The sequence below is a fragment of the Malurus melanocephalus genome, unplaced genomic scaffold (genome assembly GCF_030028575.1).
Source record: "Malurus melanocephalus ecotype Western Australia unplaced genomic scaffold, MMel_1.1 scaffold_757, whole genome shotgun sequence".
NCBI lineage: Eukaryota > Metazoa > Chordata > Aves > Passeriformes > Maluridae > Malurus > Malurus melanocephalus.
The window spans coordinates 213165-237913 of NW_026623989.1; the positions used below are offsets into that span (position 1 = coordinate 213165).

The 24749-nt window shown below is 49.6% G+C and overlaps 3 protein-coding genes across 3 annotated transcripts; 2 read left to right on the top strand and 1 right to left on the bottom strand.

Annotated features, from left to right (window-relative positions):
• The first annotated feature begins 39 nt into the window (after positions 1-39).
• Positions 40-10446, top strand: ZMYND19 (zinc finger MYND-type containing 19). Its single transcript, XM_057384924.1, has 5 exons — positions 40-95; positions 1245-1351; positions 6234-6374; positions 7383-7563; positions 8908-10446. Exons 2-5 carry the CDS (start codon positions 1251-1253, stop codon positions 9049-9051), a joined length of 567 nt encoding a protein of 188 aa, XP_057240907.1. The 5' UTR covers positions 40-95; positions 1245-1250; the 3' UTR covers positions 9052-10446.
• Positions 10447-13774: 3328 nt separating this feature from the next.
• Positions 13775-22711, top strand: DPH7 (diphthamide biosynthesis 7). The gene is made up of 9 exons (XM_057384915.1): positions 13775-13979; positions 14464-14600; positions 15015-15102; positions 15855-15949; positions 17497-17663; positions 18456-18528; positions 19347-19412; positions 19585-19757; positions 20774-22711. Exons 1-9 carry the CDS (start codon positions 13842-13844, stop codon positions 21388-21390), a joined length of 1554 nt encoding a protein of 517 aa, XP_057240898.1. The 5' UTR covers positions 13775-13841; the 3' UTR covers positions 21391-22711.
• A 7-nt stretch (positions 22712-22718) lies between these two features.
• Positions 22719-24531, bottom strand: MRPL41 (mitochondrial ribosomal protein L41). The gene has a single exon (XM_057384916.1). It carries the CDS (start codon positions 24255-24257, stop codon positions 23850-23852), a length of 408 nt encoding a protein of 135 aa, XP_057240899.1. The 5' UTR covers positions 24258-24531; the 3' UTR covers positions 22719-23849.
• Positions 24532-24749: the final 218 nt, after the last annotated feature.

The window sequence follows — 24749 nt, forward strand, 5'->3', positions numbered from 1 at the left end:
GTGTGCCGCGCTGACGGGGCTCTCCTGTGTTGCAGACCAAGTACACGCTGATCGACGAGCAGGACATCCCGCTGGTGGAGAGCTACTCCTTCGAGGTGAGGGGCCCCCGCCCGCTGCCCGCGCGTTATTTCCCCGGTTTTGGTGACCCCGCTTCCCGCCCGGGGCTGTCCCGGCCCCGGCGGTGCTCGGGCTCCCGGTGGAGCTCGGGGTTTTTCCTTTCCACGTGCCCGGCTCCAATCAAACCGCTAATGAAAGTGCTGTGCCTCCAGCTCCCCTGATCGAGGCAAAACACCCCTGGTTTAAGTTACCGAAGTCCCAACGTGGAGACTCCCAAGCAGGAAAAGTTCTGAGTTCTCCTTTTTTATTTTTTAAATTTATTTATTTTTTAATTAGAGGGGCATTGGTTTAAAGCATTTTATTAACGTATGTAGTTTTTTGTTTTCATGCTATTTGCATGCTTTTGGAGAACTGATAAATTAGTCCTGCCGTGGTTTTGCAAACGTTAAAAATGTTCACTTTACACTTAGTCTTGGATGAAAAAAAYTTGTATTATTGTAACTGATTTATTGTAAGTGATTTTGGGACCAAAAAAAAGTGTTTCCTCCTAACATTTCCTGGAAGAGGGTAAGTAGATTCTACCAAGGCTTTGAAAGTGAAAGAAATTCAATACAAAATTTTCAACAAATAAAGGTTTTTTTTGGCGGAGGGAGCATCATTTGCCAAATTCCTGCAGTGCAGTGAGCAGCTTTGTAGGAGTTTTAGGAGTTGTGGCAGTGCTGCTGCCAGAACACTCTCTGTTTGTCCATTCCTCCTCTCTGTCTGTCACTGGTGGTGGTAACACACTGTGACTGTCCCTAAAGTTTGGAGTTGTTTGGCACCAGCACAGCAGTGTGGAGTGCAGGAAAAAGRACAGGTGCCCCTCTATCACCCCAGTGAGATGGGTGTGGGGACACTGCCTGAAGCAAAGCCCTGGTGGCTGCCCAGGGACAGAGTGGGGATCCTGACATCARTCCCACCCACAGCTGCATTCCTGCTGTTCTTTATCCAGGCAGCTCCTCCCTGCCCTTTCCCAGCCACAACAGCCCGGCTGGTTGGGTCCCCCTGGGGCTCTGACACAAATCAGGTGCCACCAAAGCCAAGGGACCTCTGGGGACGAGTGTGAAATGTTGTGTCCATCCCATCCCAGTGGAGCACGTGCTCTGCTGCTCCCTGTGGGTGATCTCATGGCTTTTCCTTCCCTCCAGGCTCGCATGGAGGTGGATGCTGATGGAAATGGTGCTAAAATCTTCGCTTACGCGTTCGATAAGAACCGAGGACGGGGCTCAGGCCGCCTCCTGCACGAGCTGCTCTGGTGGGTATCGCAGAGAGACAAAGCCTGAGGGTTCAGTTTGCTGCCCACAGCTTGGCTGGGTGCTTTCTCTGCCTGTAGATGTTTGAGTCTCCTCAGGAGGGCTGGAAAGCCAGCCCATGGTGCCCACAGGACTGAGCTCTCACCCTGCCTGTAAAGCATTGGAGACAGGGAGGGGTGAGTGGGGCTCATGGACACCCTGCTTACACCTGAGAACCTGCCCAAACATCAGCTGCATAGGAACAGGGGACCTGCACCATTTAAAAGGTGAAGACAAACCTTTATAGGTTCATTGTGGGGTTTTTTTGTCCACTGAGAATTGGCAGAGCAGTGGTGAGAGGGAATTGGTGATAACTTAACTTTGGAGTGTTTTGTGTGGCTTTCTGCAAAGCTGCCTGAAGTGATGCTGTTGGTGGCTCACATCACCTGCTGCATTTAATTTTCCATGTTTCACAAATCCTTGAAATCCTTCATAGCATTAACACTAAGTTTCAGGGGCCAGTTTCCTCATTTGTGACAGCAGCTCACCCTCTGATCTTTGCTAGATAGATGCTAGCATGTTGATGCTAGATGTTGATGGGTTTGTAGAAAAGGTGGGATCTGCTAAAGAAATCTTATTTCTTTTAAAAGCCTTTTTGGAAAATTAAACATATTTTCTGTTGAGTTCCCTATCCTATCACAGTGCCCAGGATGCCCTTTATCCCCTATTGTATTTATCCATATTTATCCAGGTTACCTTTTATCCCCTAGAACCRGGCTGTGCACAAGAGGAAGGAGACAGGAGCAATATCAGACTATTATTATTATTTCCAACCTCATTAAATATGGATTTTAACCTGCACCTGTTAATGTTTAATCTTATTGCACATAGAACTTCGTTGAAATTATGAAATTGCTGCAGTATGTGGAGCAAATCACTGACAGCTACTGCTAACTGTGAACCTCAGACAGTCATAATTATTATCTGTAAGGAGCATTAAACAGCACCTTAAAATTATTCAGGTCAGTTGTTGGAGGCTGTGCAGATGAGGACAGCCCAGCTATTTGCTTATGACACAACCCAGCCATTGCTTCTTCTGCCTCGTTTTACTCAAATTAGGAAGTAATTCGAGCATATTCAGTTAGGAAATTCAAATTGTGTCACTCAAGCATGGGCTGGGGTTAAAAATAAGAGATTGTGTGTAATGGGGATTTTGGAGAGGCWCACAGGGAGCTGCCAGGCAAGCAGAGCTGCAGTTCTGAAGTTACACAGTCAAATGTTTGGACTAAATATAAAATATCTCTGCTGTTCCTGTGAATTCCTTTTGGTCCTGAAGGTGTTGCTGATCTTTAACTGCAGCACAAGCGCTGCAGGTCCCTCTCTGAGTCTCTGGTGGCTTTGAAGCTCCTGCCCCTTCGAAAGAGAGCAGTTTTGGGGCTGCTCTGAGCTGGAAGCAGGACTGGGGAGTGGTGGAGGGGCAGTGTTGGAGGTTTGGAGCCTGGAGAGTCAGGAGAGCTGGGCAGAACCAGGCATTGATTGCCTTTCCCAGTGCTTCCCTCAGTTCTTGGGTGAGCAAAACCCAAAGAATTTGGTAATTTGGTATGGTAAATAATAAAATATTGTAAATCCATACCTGGATTACTGCAGGTATGGGTGTGTGATTTAGTTGTTCTCTGCACATGAACCCCCAAAACCAAGAAAACCCAACCCAATTATGTGCCTCWGGTTAAGATACAGTGAGTAGCCTGTGACAGATGCAAGTAAACCAGATTTAGGATTTTTTTTTTTTCTTTTTTAGTTAAGGAGATGTCTTTGTTCATGTCACTAGGCCCTTGGGATAGAAAGCCTGGAGCTGCAGTAGTGCCAGGGACCTTCTCCCAGAGCCCTCCTGCCCCATGCAAAGGGAGCTGTGGGATCAAAAGGCAACCAAGAGCTGAAAATTCCCCACGTGAGCTGCAAAAATTCGTACAGCGAGAACTTCCTGATAGTTCTTCAGTCTCTCTTGTTCTTGCTGTGATTTCCACACGGGGTTTTGGGTCCCCCAGAGCAGTTTGGATGTCCCTGCAGAAGTCTCATCCCCTCACCCCGTGGAGCAATCCCAGCTCACTGTGTTCTGCTGGGTGTAGAGATGTTCCCTGGGGAACAGCACAGCAGCAGATTAGTCATAGAAATCACCAACTGCATGTTCAAAATGACATCCAAGATCTGATTTCTGGGGGTTTTTAGGGTTTTTTTTTAGAGCACTTACCATCTTGCTCCCTGTAGCAGGCTCAGTTCTGGTGCCTGGAATTGCTGTGTCTGCACTTGTGTTCCAYTCCTCAGTTCTGAGCTGCTGAAAGCACAGAATCCAGAGAATTCCCTGGAAAGTCTTGGAGAATTYAGCCTGGCATCTTGCAGGAGCTCAGGTGTGATGGGGGAGGCAGAAGCTCCAGCTCTGCAGGGGTTTTGGCTGTTTCTCTGCCCCTTCTGCAGGGGACAAGGCGGGTTCTCCACAGCCTGTCCCTCCTGCTCAGTTGGGATGGACTGGGCTGGTTCACGTTTCAAACAGGCCTGGGATGGGACTGGAGTGTGCTCCTGAGTTCAAAACTTCCTTCATGGTGTGTGGAGAGGAGGGTCCACCCAGAATTTGGCATTGGCAGTTCTGGTCCCCCAGTACAGCCCAACTTCCACCTTTGCCTTGGCCTTTGCCACCTGAACGCCCTGGGAAGCTGGCAGGGATGCAGATAAATATGCTTTCGTACACGGAGGGAAAGGCTGGCTCAGTGTGGGAGGGGATTTGGTCAGAATGTGCTTTTTGGGATGGTGGGTGCAGATCTGGGCTGTGGAGGAACAGGGGTAGGTGTGTGCCACTCTGCTGTGACTTCTGCTGTTGGGGACAGTCTCTCACCATTCTCTCTTTGCACAACTTAAACAGTTTTTAAACTCTCATCTAATCAAATTAAAAAAGATTTCTTAACTCAGTCTTGGCCTCCCCTTCCCTCTCCCCCTTGCACAGTTTGTTCTTGCTCTGAACTTGTCTCCTCCTCCCAGATTCCTCATTCCTATCTATTCCATCTCCCCACTTGGCACTTTGTCCCAGGCTCATTCTAAGAACCTTAACTCCTTCCCTGTCACCCTCAGCATTTCACCACTTCCTGGGTTCCCACGTGGAGCCCTCAGGATTCCTGATTCCCTTTGCCAGACCCTCTGCTGGCCTTCAACAAGTCAAAAGTAGCTTTTCCTATAATGGCTTCCCASTGCCARAGRGCAGGGATGGATGGGATATTGGGMAGGAATTGTTCCCTGGGAGGGTGGGSAGGCCCTGGCACAGGGTGCCCAGAGAAGCTGTGGCTGCCCCTGGATCCCTGGCAGTGCCCAAGGCCAGGCTGGACAYTGGGGCTGGGAGCAGCCTGGGACAGTGGGAGGTGTCCCTGCCCATCTCATTCATCATGAGATGAATTTTAAGGTCCCTTCCAACCCAAGCTGGGATTCTGGGATTCCCTCTTTAGGGCACTGCAGACTCCTTGCCATAGTGTGTTTACTTTTACATGTGGAGTTTGGTTTCTTTTCCCCCAAAAGAAGGATTTTATTTGTTTTATCTTCCAAGGGAAGAGCTGCTCCCTGTTCCACAGGGGCCCAGCAGAGTCCCTGACAGGAGGCTCCAGGCTCTGTTCTCATGCAGGGCTGTCCTTACAGGAGTTACCCTGTGGGAGCTGGAGCACAGTCTGTGTAGAGGTGCTGCTTGTAGCCTCTCCAAGGGACTTCTTCTCATGAAATTCTAGGAAATTTKGGGGCACGTGTGAATTACAGGAGTTTTTCCTACCCCCAAGGTATATAACTTACCCTTACCTGGATGGATTTTGACCCAGAAAGCAAAACCCTACATTTTTCATTGCCAGTCCCATTGAAATGTTCATTGTTCCGCTGGGTAATTCTGTAAAGGGAAAAAAAGTGGAATTTTTTCACTCAGACAAATATCTGTTGAAAATTAGATGAACTATTTGTGCTGAAATGTTCAGGAAAGGCTGAGCAGGACTCAGCATCAGGCTGGGCTTGGGTGAAGGTGTGAGAAGCTGCTGGAATGTCTCCAGGGAGGAGGTGCTGGGTTACCCTCAGTGAGAGCTGTCAGCTCTGCTTGGTCCTCATTGGGAAGTTCCTCATGGCATAACAAACTTTGGGACACAGCCTTCTGTCCTAACCTTGCATTTCAGCTGGGATGGGGATTCCTGCAAGAAACTTGGCCAAGCATGAGGGTGTTTGACAGTGAACGTGATGAAAGAGAGAAAGGGGAGGTGAAAAGAAAGGAAGAGGGGAAATGGAAAGTCTTAGAAGGCAGAAGGGAAGATTCCCCCTTCAGCCATCCTGGCTTAGTCCTGTTCTGGGTTTTGGGCAAGTTTCAGGTGTCTCTTGGTCAATCGTGGRGTCATTTTGTGTTGCACACAATTAGAGTCTAAAAAGCATTTGCATACTCGGTGAAACCTCAGTCCTGTTGCTGCTCAGAGATGTTTCTTCATAAATAACAAGCTCTGTGACTCCACACCAGTGCCAAACGTGCACAAATAGGTCTGATAGAATTTCCTATTGAAATAATAAACCAGTGTTGGCACCTTCCAGGTCTGCTCTGTGGAACACTGTAATTATGTGGATCTCTATCTTACTGGAGTAGTAATCCCTGGAACTAACAATATGCTTAAAAATGCTCTATACTCTGTCTTCTGATTCAACTCACTCATAATGGGAATAATCTGCTGGAACAAGCACTTCCTCCTGGGAATTGCCCTGTCTGAAGTGGCCACTGCAGTCTGTTGGCAGCCCAGTGYCAGYAGGTCACAACTCCCATCACTTCTGGAATTGCTGTGAACCTTTGCTTTTCAGCTCTGGAGCCTTGTTCCCCACTGACCTTGGGGCTGGTTTTGTCTCCTGCAGGGAGAGGCACCGGGGAGGGATTGCCCCTGGCTTTCAGGTGGTGCACCTGAACTCGGTGACAGTGGACAACCGCCTGGACAATCTGCGCCTCGTCCCCTGGGGGTGGAAGCCCAAAGCTGAGGAAATCTCCAGCAAACAAAGGTATGGCAGCACTTGGCAGRGAGAATGAAAAGCTTTTAATTGTTGTCTCCTTTAGTGGATTTTACCTTGGGAGAGCTTTTTTGATGTGACCTCAGACTCCTTACACATCACTCTGTCCTGGGGCTCAGCCTGTGCCCTGTCCTGCTGTGCAGGGACCATCTCACCCTCAGGGCTGTGCCAGGTGGAGCAGGAATCCTCTGTTCCCTCCCAGCTGAGCAGARGCTTGGGGAAATCTGCACATCTCACTGCTTTCTGCCTCTTGATATTCCAATGTGACCTATGGGAACTGGGAGCTGCAAAATGCTCGGGATTGAAGTTGTGGTTAGGGCTGGACTCAGTGTCAGCTGGGCTCAGGGACCTGCAGAATGCATGGGATTGAAATTGTTGTTAGGGCTGGACTCAGTGTCAGCTGGGTTCAGGGACCTGCAAAATGCTCAGGATTGAAATTGTGGTTAGGGCTGGACTCACTCAGTGTCAGTTCAGCACCTCTGAGCAGAGGCTGTCAGCTGGAGCTTCCCACAGCCTGGGTTTCCCTGCTGTTTCTCCCTCAGCACATCAAACTCTTGGTGCCAGGATGGATCTGGATAATCAGTGATGTGACACAGTGGGAGACCCACAGACTGCAGATCACACTCTTCTCCTGAAACACTTGCAGTCCGTTAAGATTGGGATGTTTGGAGCTTATTAAACTGATTTTGAGAAGTTGTAGTGAATTAAAARTGCTCCAGATGATTCTGGGAGTTCAAGAACAAGAAATGGACTTCAAGGCAGAAATAAATTTTGACTTGGTGCAAACTTTCCTTGATGTAAATGTTTCTTGACTGATACCTTTACACTTTTAGTTTTTGCACTTAAGCTAAAATAACTCTAAAAATACCCAATATATGAGCAGTATGTGCATTCTGAAGTTAAACACAATGTTAATCTTATTTATGAATACATTTGGAATCAGTTTCTCTGTACGATTATTAGGAATTGATGTACCGAATTTGGTTTTTTTTTTCCCAGGGAACAAAGTCTGTACTGGCTGGCAATCCAACAGCTTCCTACAGACCCCATAGAAGAGCAGTTTCCTGTCCTGAATGTAACAAGATACTACAATGCTAACGGGGATGTTGTGGAGGAGGAAGAGAACTCCTGCACTTATTATGAATGTCACTACCCCCCCTGCACAATGATTGAAAAACAGGTGGGTTCAGGGAGCTGGGAGTGAGCAGGGAATGCCTTGGGCTTATGTGTGTGTCCAGGGATTTATTTGTTCCTTAAAATGTAGAGCTTTACAAGAGCCATTCAGTTGCTAAAAGCAATAAATCTCTTTAACTCAGGTTTTCCTTGGCCTGAACCTCCAGACCCKGTGATAATTTTCAGTTGGAGGGGATGTAGGTTTGATCTGGATATTGCTGGGCTGTTGGGAGGAGGGCGATTTCTGCAGAGTGCACAAAAAGCCAGGTGGAAACTTTCCTCCAGGGAGCAGAGCTGGGATGAGCGAGCAGCTGTGTGAGACAGCAGGAAGCACTCTAAGAGGGTTTGGACAGCAGTGGAATCAAAAAATAACCTGGTTAACATTTCCTGAGCAGAAGGTGAATTGGAGTGTCCTTCATCCAGGGGAGAGCTGGGAGGAAAACGAGTTCTGCTGGAGGCAGATAAAGCAACGTCAGGAGTGAGGGAATGAGCTGTGCCTCTGGCCCACAGATGCCTTATCTCTRAACAAGGGCTTTTCTTGGGACAGCAGATGCTGAGTAGGCTCAACCATTGTGTTCCACTTTCTGCTTTGGGGAAGGGAACGTTTGCAAAAATTATCTTAAATGGCCTGTGTTTGAAACAGAGGGAGCTCTGCCTTTTATTTGGGTCTGTGCCCAAAAGCTCTCTGGATAACAGTAACTTTGGCAGTGGCTGAGCTTGTGCARCCCTCCTGATAATTTCTGAATTTCAGGTGTTTGTAGCTGAAAATAGAACTTAAGTTGACAAAGCAGCAGCATTGTGACAACAAATGTGTAGTGTTCCAGTACTTTGTCTGCTAAGCCCATTTTACAGAGCAACTGTAAAACCACAGAAATTGCTTCAAACCCTTCTGATTCTGACACTCACAGTGGGACGTTTGAGTCTGATAGAATCACAGAATCCCTGACTGGTTTGGGTTGGGAAGGACCTTAAACTTCATCTCTTTCCATGGGCAGGGACAGCTTCCACTGTCCCAGGCTGCTCCCAGCCCCAATGTCCAGCCTGGCCTTGGGCACTGCCAGGGATCCAGGGGCAGCCACAGCTTCTCTGGGCACCCTGTGCCAGGGCCTGCCCACCCTCCCATGGAACAGTTTGTTCCCAAAGTCTCATCTAACCCTGCCCTCCTTCATCTTCAGGCTGTTCATCCTCTCATTCTGTCATCTGTTTGTGACAGGCGTGAAAGACCTGATCACGCAGCTCCTTGGGAAAGCTGTTGGGTTCTCTTGGCAATGCTGTTGGGTGCCCCTTGGGGGTGATGCTGGGGCTCTCCTGGGCACTGAGCAGTCTCTCTAACACCACCTTTTGTCCCCAGTTACGTGAATTCAACATCTGTGGCCGCTGCCAGGTGGCGCGGTACTGCGGCTCGCAGTGCCAGCAGAAGGACTGGCCTGCTCACAAGAAGCACTGTCGGGAGAAGAAAAGRACCTTCCAGCAGGAGCTGGGACCAGAACGATGACCGAGTGGCAGAGGCCTCTTAGCAGCAGGATTCCTTCCCAAAGGCATTGGACTCTTGCTTTTGCACAGTATGACAGACTGCTTATCGAAGCCAGAGGCACTGAAGAAAAACCCTGTGATGCTTGAGCAGAATGGCTGACTGGACTAAGCCAGCTCTGACTGGTGCTGTGGAAAGGGATCGGGTCTGCCCTTCCAGTATTATATTCTCAAGCAAAAAGACTACTGTGGAGGCTCCAGGCAGGAAGCTTCTCATTATTTATATGTTAATACGTTTGTAAACTCATGTACAGTTTTTGTTAGGAATTCTTGATAGCACTCATTAACTGTAATGTTCAGATGAGAACATGTTGTTGGCCTAAAAGTTAAAAAAAAAAAAAAAAAAAGAAGAAAAAAAGTCATGTAGCAAAAGCTTTTCCTCCCATGTGGCAGAAGTGTCTGTGGCAGTGCCAAGGCCGGCAGGGCAGGCTCCGGCATCAGCACTTACTCTGGAGAACTCTGCATGGAAGCTCGATTTAAARAAAAATACAAACAAAAAAAGAGCAAACAAAGTAAAGGTTGGAATGAATCCACGTCTGCTCTCTGGCTCTTTCCCCTTCCCTTSCAGCTGCCTTCAGAGCACAGTCACCCCTGGATGCTGGAAGTCCCTGCAGGGCAGGAGCAGTGCCCAGGAGCTGGCACAGGGTGTAGGGACCCCCTGGGATCCAGGCACTGCAGWGGGGCTGCCTCCAAGGGGCTGCTGGACATGGGCCTTGGAGCAGCCAGCATTTTTGGGAAGCTGGATCAGCTTTCTGTTCCAASCCCTTGTACAGAAGGCAGTGGTAGGGGAGCTCAGGTGGCAGCTGTGTGTGGATGTGGTTGCTCTTGTGGCTTCCCCATAGCATAGCAAACACTCCAGTCATGTGCACAGATGTTTAAATGTCTAATATTGGGTAATCTGAATTATTTATTCATTTTTTAAGAGTTGTCATCAATCCAAGAATCAATTTTTAATTTTTTTTTTTTAATGTAGTGAGTAAAAGTAGTATGGGAGGAGGATTTCCCTTGCAGAGCACATGCCTATTTTTCTTTTCATGAATAACCATTTTCTTTTTCACTTTTGCCTTAGAAGTGTAAGGAACATCAGTTGAGTTTCCTGAAGARCTAAATGGATAATTTAGTGCCCGGTGTTAGTCTTGCTTCACAGTAGAAGAATGTGAGCTGCTGAGTGCTTAATGCAGAGCCTTTCTTGGAGTGCTTAGTGAAMATTTTTTTGTAAAAGCCGTTCAGAATTTTGATTTTTCAATCAGGATTCACTTTGCCACTTCATGTTGCAATGTTGGTCTTGCTTGTATTCAATTTGTTAGAAAATTGATCTGCTGTGGACTTCCAATATTATATTCTGTTTCTAATACCTGCACGGGAAGTTCTGAATTATTAATATTTGGGTGGGTTTTCATCCTTTGGCTTTAAGCACCTTGGGAAATAGCAAAGAACTTGTGAAACTCCCTGCTGGAAGTTCACTTGAAGGCACTTGGTCGAGTTGCCACTATGAAACCATGGTTGTACTGTAATTGTTCTGTTCAGGCAGCCCAAAATGCCCTTCAGTATGAAAAAGCCAAGCAGGACTTAATCAAATCTTCCTCTAATGGGTAATTTTTTTTTTAAAGGAAATATTTAATTCTTTCCTTTAAATGAACTGCACAGTTTTTGATGAATATAAAATGGGACATAAGGATTTTTTTATTATTATTTGAGGTAATCCACTGAAAAGGATGGAAGTATTGACTTTTTTCCCTTGCCTGTTTTTAAGGCTCCCAATTTTCCATTTTATCACCAGGAATCATGTTTATCAAAATGAAGAGCAGTGTTAGAGCCCTTCCAACACCTGAGCAGCACYGAGCAGGGAGTGCTGATGTTTGTAATGTTGCTGCACTGAAGACAAGGACAGGCTGCAGACCAGGGCCTGGTGGGACAATGGGGAAATTCCTCTGAGGSAATGAGGGAAAGGAATGAGGGACTCAGGGAAGGGTGGGACAAAGCCAGGATGAAATCCCAATTGCAGGGAATGTGGGAGGGAAGGGGCTGGGAGGATGGGGTGCAGCAGGTGGGGAGGGGAGATGCTTACAGGATTAAAGGGCTGTGAGATCAACCCAGTGGAGAGAAAATGCCCAGACATCCTGCAAAGGCTCAGGAAAATCACCCCAGTTCTGACYTGGGTGTGTGACCTCTGATTCCAGACTGTCCTTGTACCAGAGGAGAGGAGTGRCTACAGGAATTGTGACTGAGAAAGGTCCTGGGGACTGCAGTAAACACATCCCTGCCTGCACWGCAGCTCCCTGGCTGGTGTGGAAGGTTGTGTGATCAGCGATTCTGGGAGATCATTGTATGTTCAGAGATCTTCCCTCTCAGCAAGGAAGGTCAGAGAGGAACTTGGAGGTGGCAGCTCCACAAGTCATCGCAGAGGATGGAGCTCACTCCTTCCCAGGGCCCAGGCTGGCAGGGATAGCTCTGTATGGACAACAGAAACCCAGGCTTGGAGTCATTTACCTGGACCCAGACCAGTTCTGATAAAAGAACCAGCTTTCTAGGGCTTCCCCCTGATGGAGATGCTCTTCATCAAAGATGTTCCTTGTAGGGAAATGTGGTAAATCCAGCTCAGGTCAGGAGGCTGCAGCATTCCTGATGCTAACAGGGCTGCACATCCCCTGTGTACACACCATGAAATGTTGATACAGGCACCCCCCAGTGCTCCCTCCTCCCCAAGCAGGGAGACATCACCAATCCCAACCATGCAGAAGGCACAACTGGAAATCCTGGCAGGGTTAAGGAACACAAAATATGGAATACAGTGGATTGCAGGGCTTGGTGTTTTGATACTTGCACCTGGAATACATCATGGGGTTATAGTCTTAGGTTTTCCTCTGTGAGTTAATTTTAGATGAAACTGGTGAAGGTAGAAGGAGCAGCTGAAAGACTYAAATACCTTTGTGGAGCATGGAGATGGTGCAAAACACCACATGGGCCAGGAGCAGTTTTACCACCCAGCTAAACAGCACTGAAGGCAAAAGGAGGCTGATATGATTACACAGCAGAGTGGGGRATACTCAGAATAAGAAATCCTTTATCAACTGAACTTGTGTACAAATGTAAAAGATGGAAAGATAATATAGCTGGTGAAACGTTGAAAAAGAGAAAGGAAAAAAAATCCAAAACACACCACCAAAATARCGCAAAGAAAAATGGAATAAGAAGAATGTTCTAGTCATAAAACTTGCACGAACAGTTTTGAAAAAATCAGAAGCAGGGTAACTGCTGGAGTCAGCAGAGAGTGATGCACAGTGAAGGGAAGGGCTGACCTGAAGATGAAAGTATCAGCAGAAGAAAATGCAGTGAATAGTTTGCATATGTGTTCCCTGTGAAAGAGCTCACACAGGAACACTTCCATATGGAGAACTCCATGGAGAATCTGTTCGGAACAGAAGCGCTTTTAGGAGAGATTAAAGTTCAGCTGAAATGAGCAGCAAGTRGCCAGGAGCAGACGGTGCCACCTACGGCTCTGAGGGAGCTCAGGGATGAATAAACCGAGTTTCCAGCTGGGGTGGTGACCTCTCCCTGGGTACAATGTCACAGCAAATGGCACAGCAGCTTCTGGAAGGAATTTCAAACTACAGCCACCTGCACTTTGCAAATTCATAGATGCTGTGATGCAGCACCAGTGGCTGAATACTGGGGAAGAGTCAGTGTCGGTTTTGTACACGGAAATTGTGCTTCAAAACTCTACTGGAATTGGCTCAATTCCAGGTATCATCAAAGAGGGAAAAGGGGATTTGGTTGGTACGATCTGAACTCCCAAAATGTATTTAATAGTGACTTTGTTCAAGGCACTTAAGGAAAAAAAGCTGCTGATGAAAAAGGGGGAATGTTGTCACATGGACAAACAACTCTTTAAAAAGAGACCAAAGTAAGAGCAGAAGTGAGTTTTTTCTGGTGGTGGGAAATAAACAGTTGGATGCCCAATATATTAAAAAATAGTTTAGAAAAGATAATGATTAATGAAGCTGACAACGTCCACCGATGTGGTTATTCAATGTTATAATAATGTAATAAGGACTGAATCAACTGCAGAAAGATGTTATGAGAGAGTGGGAGGTGAAATTCAGTGTCAATAAATGTAGGGCTGGCTATGGGGAAACAGCAAACGGCGAGGCCTTGGCTGTTGTCAGTCAGCAGTGAGASCTCTGGGTTGTGAAACGCAGCCCCGCAGGATTTCCGCCGGGAAGAGCGGCGATCCAGGCTCCAGGGAAGGACGGGAGCGCAGGGAGAGCACGGCGGCGGGGATGGCTGCGGGATGATCATGAGAGAGCAGGACTCGCCGTCTGTCGGGAAAGGACTCAGGGGAAAGGGAAAGGCTCAGGGCAGGAGGCAGGATCGCTCTGCGGTGCGGAACAGCTCCGGGCAGGGACAGCGGCGTCAGCCCGTGTGTCCTGGGCAAGTGCCGGGTGGGGAAGGGCTCCTGCTAGGCACAGACATGATGCCGAGGGAAGGCTGATCCCGGCTTTCTCTAGAGCAGCTGCCGGGCTCAGGACGGGGGTTCCTCACCGGAACCCTTGGCTGGGGGGGAGCGCTGGGAGGGAGCTCGGACAAACCAGCGGAACCCCCACCCGACGTTACAGCCCGGCCGGGGGAAGGGGCGGCTCAGCAGGGGCAGCCCCGCCCCGGGCCCGCCCTGACCGGGAAGCAGACGGGCGGCAGCCCCGCCTCCCCGGAGCCTCCCGGGAGCCGCCCCGGCGGCGCWGCAGCGCCCGGCCCGCGATGGCCGCGCCGTGCCGGACGCGCACGCTGCAGGTGGTGGACACGGAGTTCAGCGCGGACGCGGTGGAGTGGTGCCCGGTGGAGGGCTGGCACAGCATCCTGGCCTGCGGCACCTACCACCTGCGCCCGCCCGACCAGGTGAGCGCGGCCCCGCTCCGGGGCGAGCCCCGGCCTCGCCATCGCCCGGCCTCGCTCCGGGACGCGTCCCCATCCCCATCCCCATCCCCATCCCCATCCCCGCCCGGCTCCGCTCCGGGGCGAGCTCCCATCCCCACCTCTGCCCGGTACCGCTCCGGGGTGAGCTCCGAGCCCGGCACCGCCCGGCCGGCACCACTCCAGGGCCACCCCATCCGAATCCTCGCCTGGCCCCGCTCCGGGGCGAGCCCCGTCCCCAGTCCTGCCAGTCCCCGTGGCATGGCCGTGCCTTGTTCCGGCCGAGGTGGCCCGAGGTGGGGCTGAGAGGCCTCTCTGGTGAGCGTGGCTGCCCCGATGGGGCTTTGATCCCTCAGRACTGGTGCTGGACAAGTGGGAGCCTCAGCCCTGCTTCGGCTCCCGGCAGGATCACGGCTGGGGAGGCAGAAGCGCGGCTGAGCCTGTTCTTTTCTTTGCCGTGTTTGCACAGAGCGATTCCCGAGGGAGCAGCGGGGCCTGTGACCGCACGGGGCGGCTCTACCTGTACCACTACAACGAGGAGCAGCCCTACATCCCCCTGACCGAAATCCAGCGCATCGACACGGCCGCCATCCTCGACATCAAATGGTAACGCTGGCCCGGCCAGGCTTGGTGCCACAGTCTGCTCCTCTGGGGATCCTTTTTTGGCAAGGCAGCAACAGAAACAGTTACTAATGGAACAGTTCCTGACTTCTTGGAGGGAAATATTCTCTGCTTTGTTCCAATGAGCAGAGACTGTTTCTGTTTCACACTTCCTGCTCACTTGTCAGGACTTTGTACCTTGTTTATTTATATATTAACATATAGTAGATCTCCCCTGTATAGAATCCCCTCCTCACAGGCGTGTGGGAACTTGAGAAGCCTTAGATTTTCTTAACGTGAGATTTTTTTTTGGGCACATACCTTCTCCTTGTGCATCTCAGAACGAAAGTCACGGCTTTGCTCTCTTTCTAAAATACAAGAAGGGTGGACATTGGAGACATGTTTAACTTGATCTTTTAGGTGCCACATTCCCGTTGCAGAACATCCCATGGTAGGCATCGCAAACTCCACAGGCGCCGTGGAATTTTGCCACCTGACTGGAAGCGAGGTGGGCGGATGCAATACCTGCTGCTGCTGCTGCTGCTGGTTTTAACCCATGTTTGATAGATCTCTACATTTATGAGCAGTGTGCATAGGCTTGCGGGAAAGCTGCGTGGTTTTCATGGCTTCCTCGGCATGTTGAGGGCTTTTGAAATGTCTTTTGTCTTCTGATAATGTTTGTCATAAATTCTGCAAACTTGGTGGCACCAGAGAGTTGGGTTGGGCTCTACCCACCTGCAAAGTGGGGAAAGAAAAGTAGAAGCAGGACAGAAGCAAACCCTGGAAACAAGTATGGACTAACTGGGTTACAGCAGAAGGTGCAGAGCTAAAAACAGGGAGGATTTTTGGAGTGGGGTTTATTTTGGTGGTGGGAGAAGGGAGTGATCAGAAGAGATCTGATCTCACAGAGATCAGAGAAAAGATCTTTTCTCGTTCTCACAGAGAAAAGAAAGCAGAAGACAGTCTGCAAGGGAATTCAGCAGTCAGGTTATCACTGCTCCTGCACTTCATCCCTTTCTGAGAGGAAGCTGAGTTTAAGGGTGGTTTGGTGGGAGATGAGCAGCAGAAGGGTGGGATTCTGTGTGTGCACATTTACCCCTCATCCAGTACTGGGTGCTGTGGGACATTTCATTTCTTTAGTATGGTAAACCCTCATTTGCTCATCAGTCTCTGGAAACCTGCAGTAGGAGCAGGCAGTGAAGCTGTTGTTGTGTGCCTGCTGTCTTCCCAGCCTTGACCCGTTGCTTTTGTTTCCAGTAGAAGAACAGCTGCATGTTGGAGCCACGCTTCAGGGTGGATCTCGGGGCACAGTGCCTGGCCTTGTCCTTGGACTGGTCCACTGGACGAGAGCAGTGGTGAGCATGGCAGATGGAGGCTGGGCTGGAGGCCTGGTGTGTGGGACAGCTTTCAGAAGYTGAGGATTTGGATGAATGAGTCTTTAGTGGTTTTGACTTTCTTGATGATCCTAGCTGTTTCCCTGGCCCTGCTCTAGAGGTTGCTGTTTCCAGAGCAAAGGTAACAGGAACACAAACACTGTGGCCACTGGAACATGAGCAGAGACTAAACGGACAACAAATGTGAGGTTGTGCTCTGGGGAATGGCAGCAGGTGAGCCAGGGATATRTCTTCTGTTGCCTTTGCTAAAAGGAAAGACCAGAACAGGATGCAAATGGAGCCACTGCTTCCAACTCTACTCTTAGAACAGCTGAAATTGCAGTGTGAAGTTCTCCTTAAGAACTGCTAACAATAGCACATGTAGGAAGTTTAATCATGGGTTAGTGAGAAATGGGAGAAAATTGGTTTGGAAGTGGCTCCTTCCTCTCTCAAGTGCTCATACATGGGATTTCAGAAGTGGCATCGCTGCATGAAATAACCTGAATTAACTGTAYCTTGAAAGAGGAGGGGTAAATGTGTTCTGTAGGTGCAGATAAAGAGTGGTGCCTTTGGTGTGAGGCTGAAAACCARTGGGATCAGGCAATCACTGCTTAATGCTATAGGGTAAATTTGYTAATTAAAGCTGTTTCTGTGCCTGCTGTTTAATGAGTAAGTAGAATTGCCAGTTAGACTTTCTTCTTACATTCCTTCTTCTTGTCGCTGTCCTTGACGATAAATGATTGTTGCCATGATGAAAAGCCTGTCATTGTTGTCACTTAAGAGAGCARTAACTTCTCCTAGAAGCCAAATGTACATTGTTCACATCTCTGTKGGAAGGGGGTGGCCCTGTATCTCTCATGTGGGAATTTGGGAGATTTATTGTGCTTGAATAATTTGATGCAGAACTGGAAAGAAGCCCCAGGCCATTAAAGCAGTGCCTGCAGTTGTAGATAACCAAACAGAAGGGATCTAGCTGATGTCAAGGAATGTCAGAAAATCTGTGCACTGGGAATTGCAAAACATTTGCCAGTGCTCCAAGGTCATTGTGTCCAGAAACTGCAACTGTACTGGGACACAGGAAGAGAGCAGGARAGGTCAGGATCAGCCAGTGCTTCGGGTTTCAGTGATAGCAGGGAAATAAAACATCTCTTTGTACTCCAGCAGAGGTAAGAGGCTGTGAAAGGGCCTTGTCAGTCTGATTGGGAGGAAAAAAAWATTCCTCTTCACATGGAATTTGTTTATTGATGTGATTGAAGCATGTGAAAAACCAAGTTTTGCATCTCTGAGAAAGACAAGAGYGAGGAGTGATTCTTCCCCTTACATGGSTGTGAGTGGTTGCTCCCCATGAGATCAGGGAGTGGTGGTCACTGGGGCAGGTGATTTTACAATGGGATGRGCTGAAGCTGAAAAGAATTGTATGAATGTGCCATTCCTGCCACCATGCTGCTAGTTTCTGTCAGTTTTTACTTGAATCAGTGTATTTGATTGTTGCCAGTAATTCCTGATGTTTTCTGTGTACCCCACTGTAGTGGATGTCCTTTGAGAGTGATCAGCAGTGATTCAGAGGGGAAGCTGAATCTTTTCTCCATAGATGAATCTGCTCCTGCTGTGCATGTCCTGAACCAGTGGGAAGCTCACAAATTTGAGGCCTGGATTGCTGCTTTTAATTACTGGGACACTGATATTGTGTATTCAGGTGTGTATGGGCTGGGGATCTCCTTTGGGGCTGTTGGGGAGGGGGCCCCTTGTTTAGGGATGTGTTCCTTGGGTTTTCACTTTCCAGGGTTGGTTATGCTGTTTGTTGGTTCTGCTGGGGCCTCTGCTCAAGGGTGAAAGGCTTCTTGATGGTGGGATAAGATTGGAGTTAATTAGGAGATGCTGTGCCTGTAAACTATACTTGGGGTGGCAAAAAAGATTATATTCTCTTGCAGTGTGCAAGAGCCACAGAGCTTTTTGAGTCCAGTCTTTTTGACTTCTAATTTATTATTCTTACCAAAGGGTATTGATAACCACATGTCTTTTCTGTGGTGATGGGTATTGTGAGCTTCTGTGTGATTTCTGGTGTGTCTGGTAAATTCTGTGAGATTCCAGGGCTGGAAAGCATCAGCTCTGTATCACAGACTGGCCTGAGCAGGAAGGGACCACCAGGATCACCCAGCCCAGCYCCTGTCCCTGCMCAGACCCCCCAACAGCCCCACCCTGTCCATCCCTGGCAGCGCTGTCCAAACGCTCCTGGAGCTCTGGCAGCCTCGGGGCCGGGACCATTCCCTGGGGAGCCTGGGCAGTGCCAGCACCCTCTGGGGACACAAGAACCTTTCCCTGCTCTCCAGCCTGASCCTSCCCTGACCCAGCTCTGGCCATTCCCTGGGTCCTGTCCCAGGGAGCAGAGATCAGAGCTGCCCCTCAGGAGGAGCTGCAGGCTCTGCACTGCTTTGCCCCAGAGCTCTCTGGCTGGTGCTGAGGGTCACAGTGTTTTGTCCCTGGGCAGGAGGGGATGACAGCCTGCTCAAGGGCTGGGACACCAGGTGCAGCCCGGAGGCTCCAGTCTTCACCAGCAGGAGGTAAGTGAGCCGTGTCCACAGCCAGACCCTCCAGAGTGGGGTGGGAACACCGGGTGCTGCTGTGCCCTTCCYCAAGCCACTGAATTCGAAGATCCACAGTGACAGTGGGTCCTGGTTCTGGGAGCAGATTAGGTTTTTTTCATCATGACAGCTTCAGGTTGAAACTTTTATTATCCATGTCCTCCAACACAATAAACCAAGCGCTGACTTCCACATGTGAAAATGGTGGTAGTTTATTTCTATAAAAGGATCTCGACTTGCACTTTTATTTTGGCAATTTTTGTGTGTGTTATATTTGGATATGTTATTATGGAATGTTTTTTAGAAAATATTTTGTTTTCTGCCATCTTTAGTTATTTGAAGTGATCTCTTTTCTTTTTAGATCTTRTTTTAAAGTATGATTAAAACAATATACACAGCTCTCCAGTGGAATTCTGTATGTAAATGTAAATTACACTGGGGATTATTGCTATGGAAATACTAATGTTGGGAGTAAAGTCTCCTGGGAATGGAGTTGTACTGCTGGAATTCTTAGGGCCTTGGAGCAGCAGTTCGTGGGGTAGAAAATACTAGGAAATATTACTAGAAAATACTTGTGCTGAGAACTGGTGTGAATAGAAGTTTTGCCCTGGGAAGGCTGTTGGACTATGCAGATGGAACTCTGCATGGATGTGACTGGACTGAAATTTTGATCTTACCTCTCCTGAGACATCCTGATGCAATCCTGTGGCCTCAAAATCCTCGAAATCCAAGGAAGAARCCCTTCTCAAATTGTACACTGCTGTCTCTTCCCTCTGCTCTATGTTCCTCCCTTGCAGACACTCCATGGGTGTGTGCAGCATTCAGTGCAGTCCCCATCGAGAGAATCTCCTGGCCACGGGCAGGTGAGTCCCTTCCAGCTGCTCTTCCCTGGTGTGACCAACCTCCTCTGTTACCTGAATGTGCCGCTGCCCTTTCAGAAATTCCCTGTGGTGCAGAGCACATGATCTTTGCTGCCTTTTTTTGTGCACTGACTCAGCCGTGTTGCTTTTCTGCCTGTTTGTGCCGTGTCCCCAGCTATGATGAGCACGTGCTGCTGTGGGACACCAGGAACRTGAAGCAGCCTCTGGCTGACACCCACGTGGAAGGCGGTGTTTGGAGGCTGAAGTGGCACCCCACGTGTGATTTCGTGCTCTTGGCAGCCTGCATGCAGAGYGGGTTCAAGATCCTCGACTGCCGCGGGAGCCTGGGTGAGTGTCCAGGGAATGGAGGTGCTCTGGGRCTGCTCTGCTGCTCTCCTTTGCTGCCTCCTGCTTAGTGGGGAGCTCCAGCTCGGACCTTGCTGGAAGGATTGAGGTGATGTTAATAGCCAGACACTTTTGTTCCAGTTTGAGGCTATTCTTCCAGCTTTTCCACATCTGTCCATTCTGTTGGCCTGCCTGGTTGTGCCAATGCCCTGTCACTATTTGTGTGTAAATCTTTCGTGACTTCTTTTCACAGAAGGAACGCCTTTGTGTTTGGTGTGAGGGCACAGCCATTCTGGATTGGGTTCATTGTGATGGTTCAGTGGTGTTGTTCTGAATGTCAGCTGGTGCTTTCCTGTCAGCAGGAGTTACTGACCTGTYGGGGAATCGGTTATTGCCTCAGGAAGTGCTTTGCAGCCTGGTTAATCCAGAATAACATGAATAAGCCCTTTGTGTTAATCATGAGGTACTTCCATGGTGGAAAAGCTGTTTGCATGCACATTACAAATCAGTCTGACACAGRATCGTTGCCTTCCTGGGTTTCTTCAGACCTTGGGCAGATCCACAGCTTAGGAAATGAGGATAGCATTTCTCCTSTGGAGGGAAGGAACTTGATGTCCACTTACTGTCAGGATGACATGCTGAAAGCTGACAGGAAGAACATCTGCAGTGTATTTTAATAACCAGGAGCTGGCAGCCTTCCAGGTGTGTTCATGGCTCAGTGAAGGTGTGGTGTGATCAATCTTGTCTGTGTTGAGCTTCTGTTGGTACTTTGAATGATGATGCTCTTAAAGCTCTTGCATGTTAAACCCTCATCTGTCACTGACCCAGGGAGAATTAAGCCCTTTGAGAGGGGGCTGAAAAATGGTCAATACCTCATTCCTCCTGCAAAGCTTCACTCGATGGTGAAGAAAGCAATAATCAGAGTTCTTCCTGTGGGATGCAGCCAGTGCTGGAATGGCTGCTGARCAGCCTGCCACAAACCACAACCTGATTTCTGTTAATTTCATTTTTTTTTAAAGCGGAAAACACAGAGGAATGTATCATCCTGTCATCCTATGTGCTGCACAATTCCTTGGCCTAYGGGGCTGACTGGTCAAGGCTGTGTCCGAGGGATTCCTTGCCTGTCACACAGGACCCTGCTGCTGCTGGGTGCCAGCCTTCAGAGGAGCTCCTGGGAGCATCGGGAGAAGGAGATGAGAGGCTGAATTTGCAGGTCCAGAACCTGAAAATAATTTATGAATCTCCTACAGCTACTTTTGATGTAATCCTGGATGAGGAGAGCGAAGGCCCTGCTGTGGCACTTGGAGCAGGGGCAGGGCCAAAGCTGGCTGGGGATCCTGGACTGGTCAAGGGCTCTGGTTTAAAGGGAAGTTTAGATTTGGCTGCCCAAGGGGCAGATCCTGGGTCAGCCAGTGGCTCTGACTCCGGAGCCAAGAGACCCAATGGAATGGGCCTGGACAGAGGCAGTGACTCWGCCAGGTCTCCAGACAGCCCCAAAGAAATGAGCATTGTAGCCACTTGTTCTTTCTATGACAACATCCTCCATGTCTGGAAGTGGGAGATGAGCCTGGTGACCCCTCCAGATGTGCCAAGTCCCAGATCTCCATCTGAAAGAACASCTGAAAGTTTGCATTGACCAGTCCCAAGGGAACGGGGAGGAAAACTCCTGAACTGAGAGTGACAGCTGAACTTAACACCCTGTCTAACTTCTGCTGGTCTTTCCCAGTCTTACTGCTGAGCTTGGGAGTCCTTCAGAGCCAACACTGATGGAATTCCTGGTGTTYTATTTTCAGCACGGAGGGAGGCCTTTGCATAGAGAGAGGCCTGTGGTCAAGCCCAGACAGGTTTATTTAGTTTTTCCCYTATGTTCTAGTTCCAAGTGGGACTGCTCTCCTCTCACAGGCTGCTGCTTTGTACCTCAGATTTGAATTCTTTCAAGGCTCGTTTGCATTTCACCATGGATGTGTTAAGCCTGTTCTCCTCCTTTCCTCACAAACCAGACTTGGCTGTGCTGCTGTGCAGACCCAGTAAGCGATCAGAAGGTTCCCTGAATGTCTCAGAAAAGCCCCTGAGCAGAGGCTTGGCTGTGTGATGTGTGTGTGTCCATGGAGAAGAGCTGAGACAGGCCAGATGCAGTGCCATGTGCCCACAGTGCTGTTTGATAGAGACAAGGTCACGTTCAGAAGGAAGTGCTGTGGGGAGAGGAGCCTTTCTTGAGAATCCTGGTGCATATCCATCGTTTTCCATCAGCCTCATCACCTGATTGCAGACTCCTCCATCATTCCCAGCCGAGCACACCCTGGTTTAGATACACCCTGTAGTGACCCCAGCATGTTTTAGTGCCATTCAACCACCCCCATGGCCTCTCAGTATCCAGCTCATGTTTTCTGCTCTCTACAGAGCCACATTTAGGTCCAAAGTCAAGCTCAGTTTCTAAAAGGTAAACAGCTTTAAGATCAAAACCTCCAAAAAGATATGTGGTGTTTCCTGACATCTTTTTAAGTTCAAAGTAAATACAGAAACCAAAATCTTAACAGCATTGCCCTAACTACCTCCAGGAATGGCTGCAGGATTTCTCATGGTTGCTCCATTAGCTCTTTTTTCACTGTGAAATATCAGCAAAACACCCTTTCTGGAACATCTTCTCTATTCCTAGAAACAAAAAACCAGCTTAAACTAGATAGATAACTTTTAGCTTGCATGGTTTGTCTTTGAGGGTCCTAAAGAATGAGTTTTCTGGAGGRAAAGAAACACCAGCAACAGGTCTCTGTGTAACAGTGCTGCAACTAAACGAGGTCCAGCAGACGAGAACTTTGCTGCTTTGAAAACCCCTTCTCAAGGGTGAATGTGTATTTTARAAAATATTCTTGAGCATTGTTACATGAAGATTCATATCAGTAATGAAAACAAGAGCTTTTGTTAAAGAAAAMACATGCTATTTTTGGATGTTTCTAAAATAAAACCAATATAARTGATTTATCTTTTTTTGGTTGTTTGGAGTTTTGAAAATCAAAGGACWTGRCAGGTAGTCCTCAYGAGGACCCTCTGAACTGGGATGGCTCAGGCTTCAGGGGGTTAATATTTTAGAGTCAGAGTGGACAATCCAGTTYCCTGGGAAAACCGAGGGTGTGTCTCTGTAACTGGCGATGACTCTGTTTTAAAGGTTGTAATGCTTTTTATTGCCCTGTGAGATCGAGAGGGAACAGCCCGAGGGCAGTGAAGCTGCAGCTGCATCTGTGTCGCTGACTGGGACCAACATGGCTTAAGGGTTTGGGCCATTTTGGCTTTGCTCAGAGAAGGGGAGACACAGTTATTATCTGCCTTACATGAGGTGTAAGAACTGTAAAAATTCCAAGCTGGAATTGGCATCAGAGGGCACAGGAGCTGCTGCTCTCCAGCCCTGCAATCCCCATCCTCTGCCCTCCTCCAGCCACGTGCAGTGTCCTGACTGGGCAGAAAGTCACACAAGGGAAGGGCTGAGGGGACACCTCTGCCAGCAGCAGCGGCATCCAGAGCTGAAGGCAGAAACAMCCACTTGTAACTTGTTCTGATCAGCTTCACAGAAGTGAMAAATGCASAGTTCAGTWTGAAAAGCTGTGCCTTACCTCCCTCCAAGCAGGCTGATCCCTGCTCACAACTTGTCCTGTGATTTGGGGCTGCAGCATCCCCAYTCCATCACAGCCCCAAAAATGTGCAGCTTCTAACCACCACCGTAAGGCCTCATCTATCAGCCCTTACTAGAGACGGAGTGCCCACAGACCATACACTAAACATGCTTCCTTTCTCCCAAAATGAACGTTTTCAGCCTCGATTTAATTATTAAAGTTTAATTCTTAATACTTGGCAGCAGCTTTGTATTTAGAAACCTCACGGACCTCTCACCCTTAGAACCCCCAGAGGGCCGTGTTCTCCAGGCACAACTGTTTCACAGATGGATTACCCAGGATAGGAAATCAAACCGCGGATTTCCCCCGGGGTTTAAATCATATATAACATAAGGACAAGTAGAAGGATGTGCTTTAATGTTCAGTGACAGAAGCTGTCCCGTGCTGGCSGGTGGTGGCAAACCCGCGATGCTCTTCCGCTGCCCACTCCCTACCGCACGTAGTTCTTGGGGAAGAGCTGGAAGAGCTTGCCCTCCTGCGTGGGCTCGAAGCCGTACTTCTGCAGGTTGTTGGGGTCGAAGGTGCCGTCCTTCACGTCCTTCTCGATGCGCGGAGCCACCAGCTCGTCGAAGAGCTGCTTGGCCGTCATGGGCGGCTCGGAGCCCTCGGGGGCGCGGTACGACACGTAGGGCCGCAGCTTGAAGCCCGTCAGGTCGGGCACGACGAACTCGGGCACCATCTCCTTGACSAGGATGAATTTCCTGTTGCGGGTGAGCACGCCCAGCTTCTTGGCGCCACGGCCCTTGTTGTAGCTCCGGGGGCCGCGCTTGCTGGTGAACGGCGACATGCGGTCGGCGCCGCGCACCAGTCCGCGGGCCAGCTGGGTCAGCAGCCCCATGCCCGGCACCGGGGGCTCAGCGGGGCCGGAGCTGCGTCCTGCGGGCACCGGGGGCTCAGCAAGCTGCACCTTTGAGGACACCGAGAAATCAGCAAAACCGGAGCGGAGCACGGAGGGCACCCGGGGGGGGAACTCAGCGGAGGCAGACCCGGCCCATGCGGGCACTCGAGGTTCCCAGGAACGGGCTGGGGCCGAACGCCCCTCACGATCCTGAGCAGCCCCACAGTCCTCCCGCTTCCACACACCCCAACACCGCCCGCTCCCATTGGCCGGGCCGCGCCAGCCAATCCGCAGCGCCGATGCTGCCCCCGCGCGCACGCGCGCCGTCGGGCGCCAGGGGGCTTTTCCCGCCAATCAGCAGCGAGCGGCCGGCGGCGTGGGCGTGGCCTGGCACTACCGGAGTTTTCCCGCCAATCAGCAGCGAGCGGCCCGCGGCGTGGGCGTGGCCTGGCGCTTCCGAGCCTTTCCGCCAATCAGCAGCTAGCGGCCCGC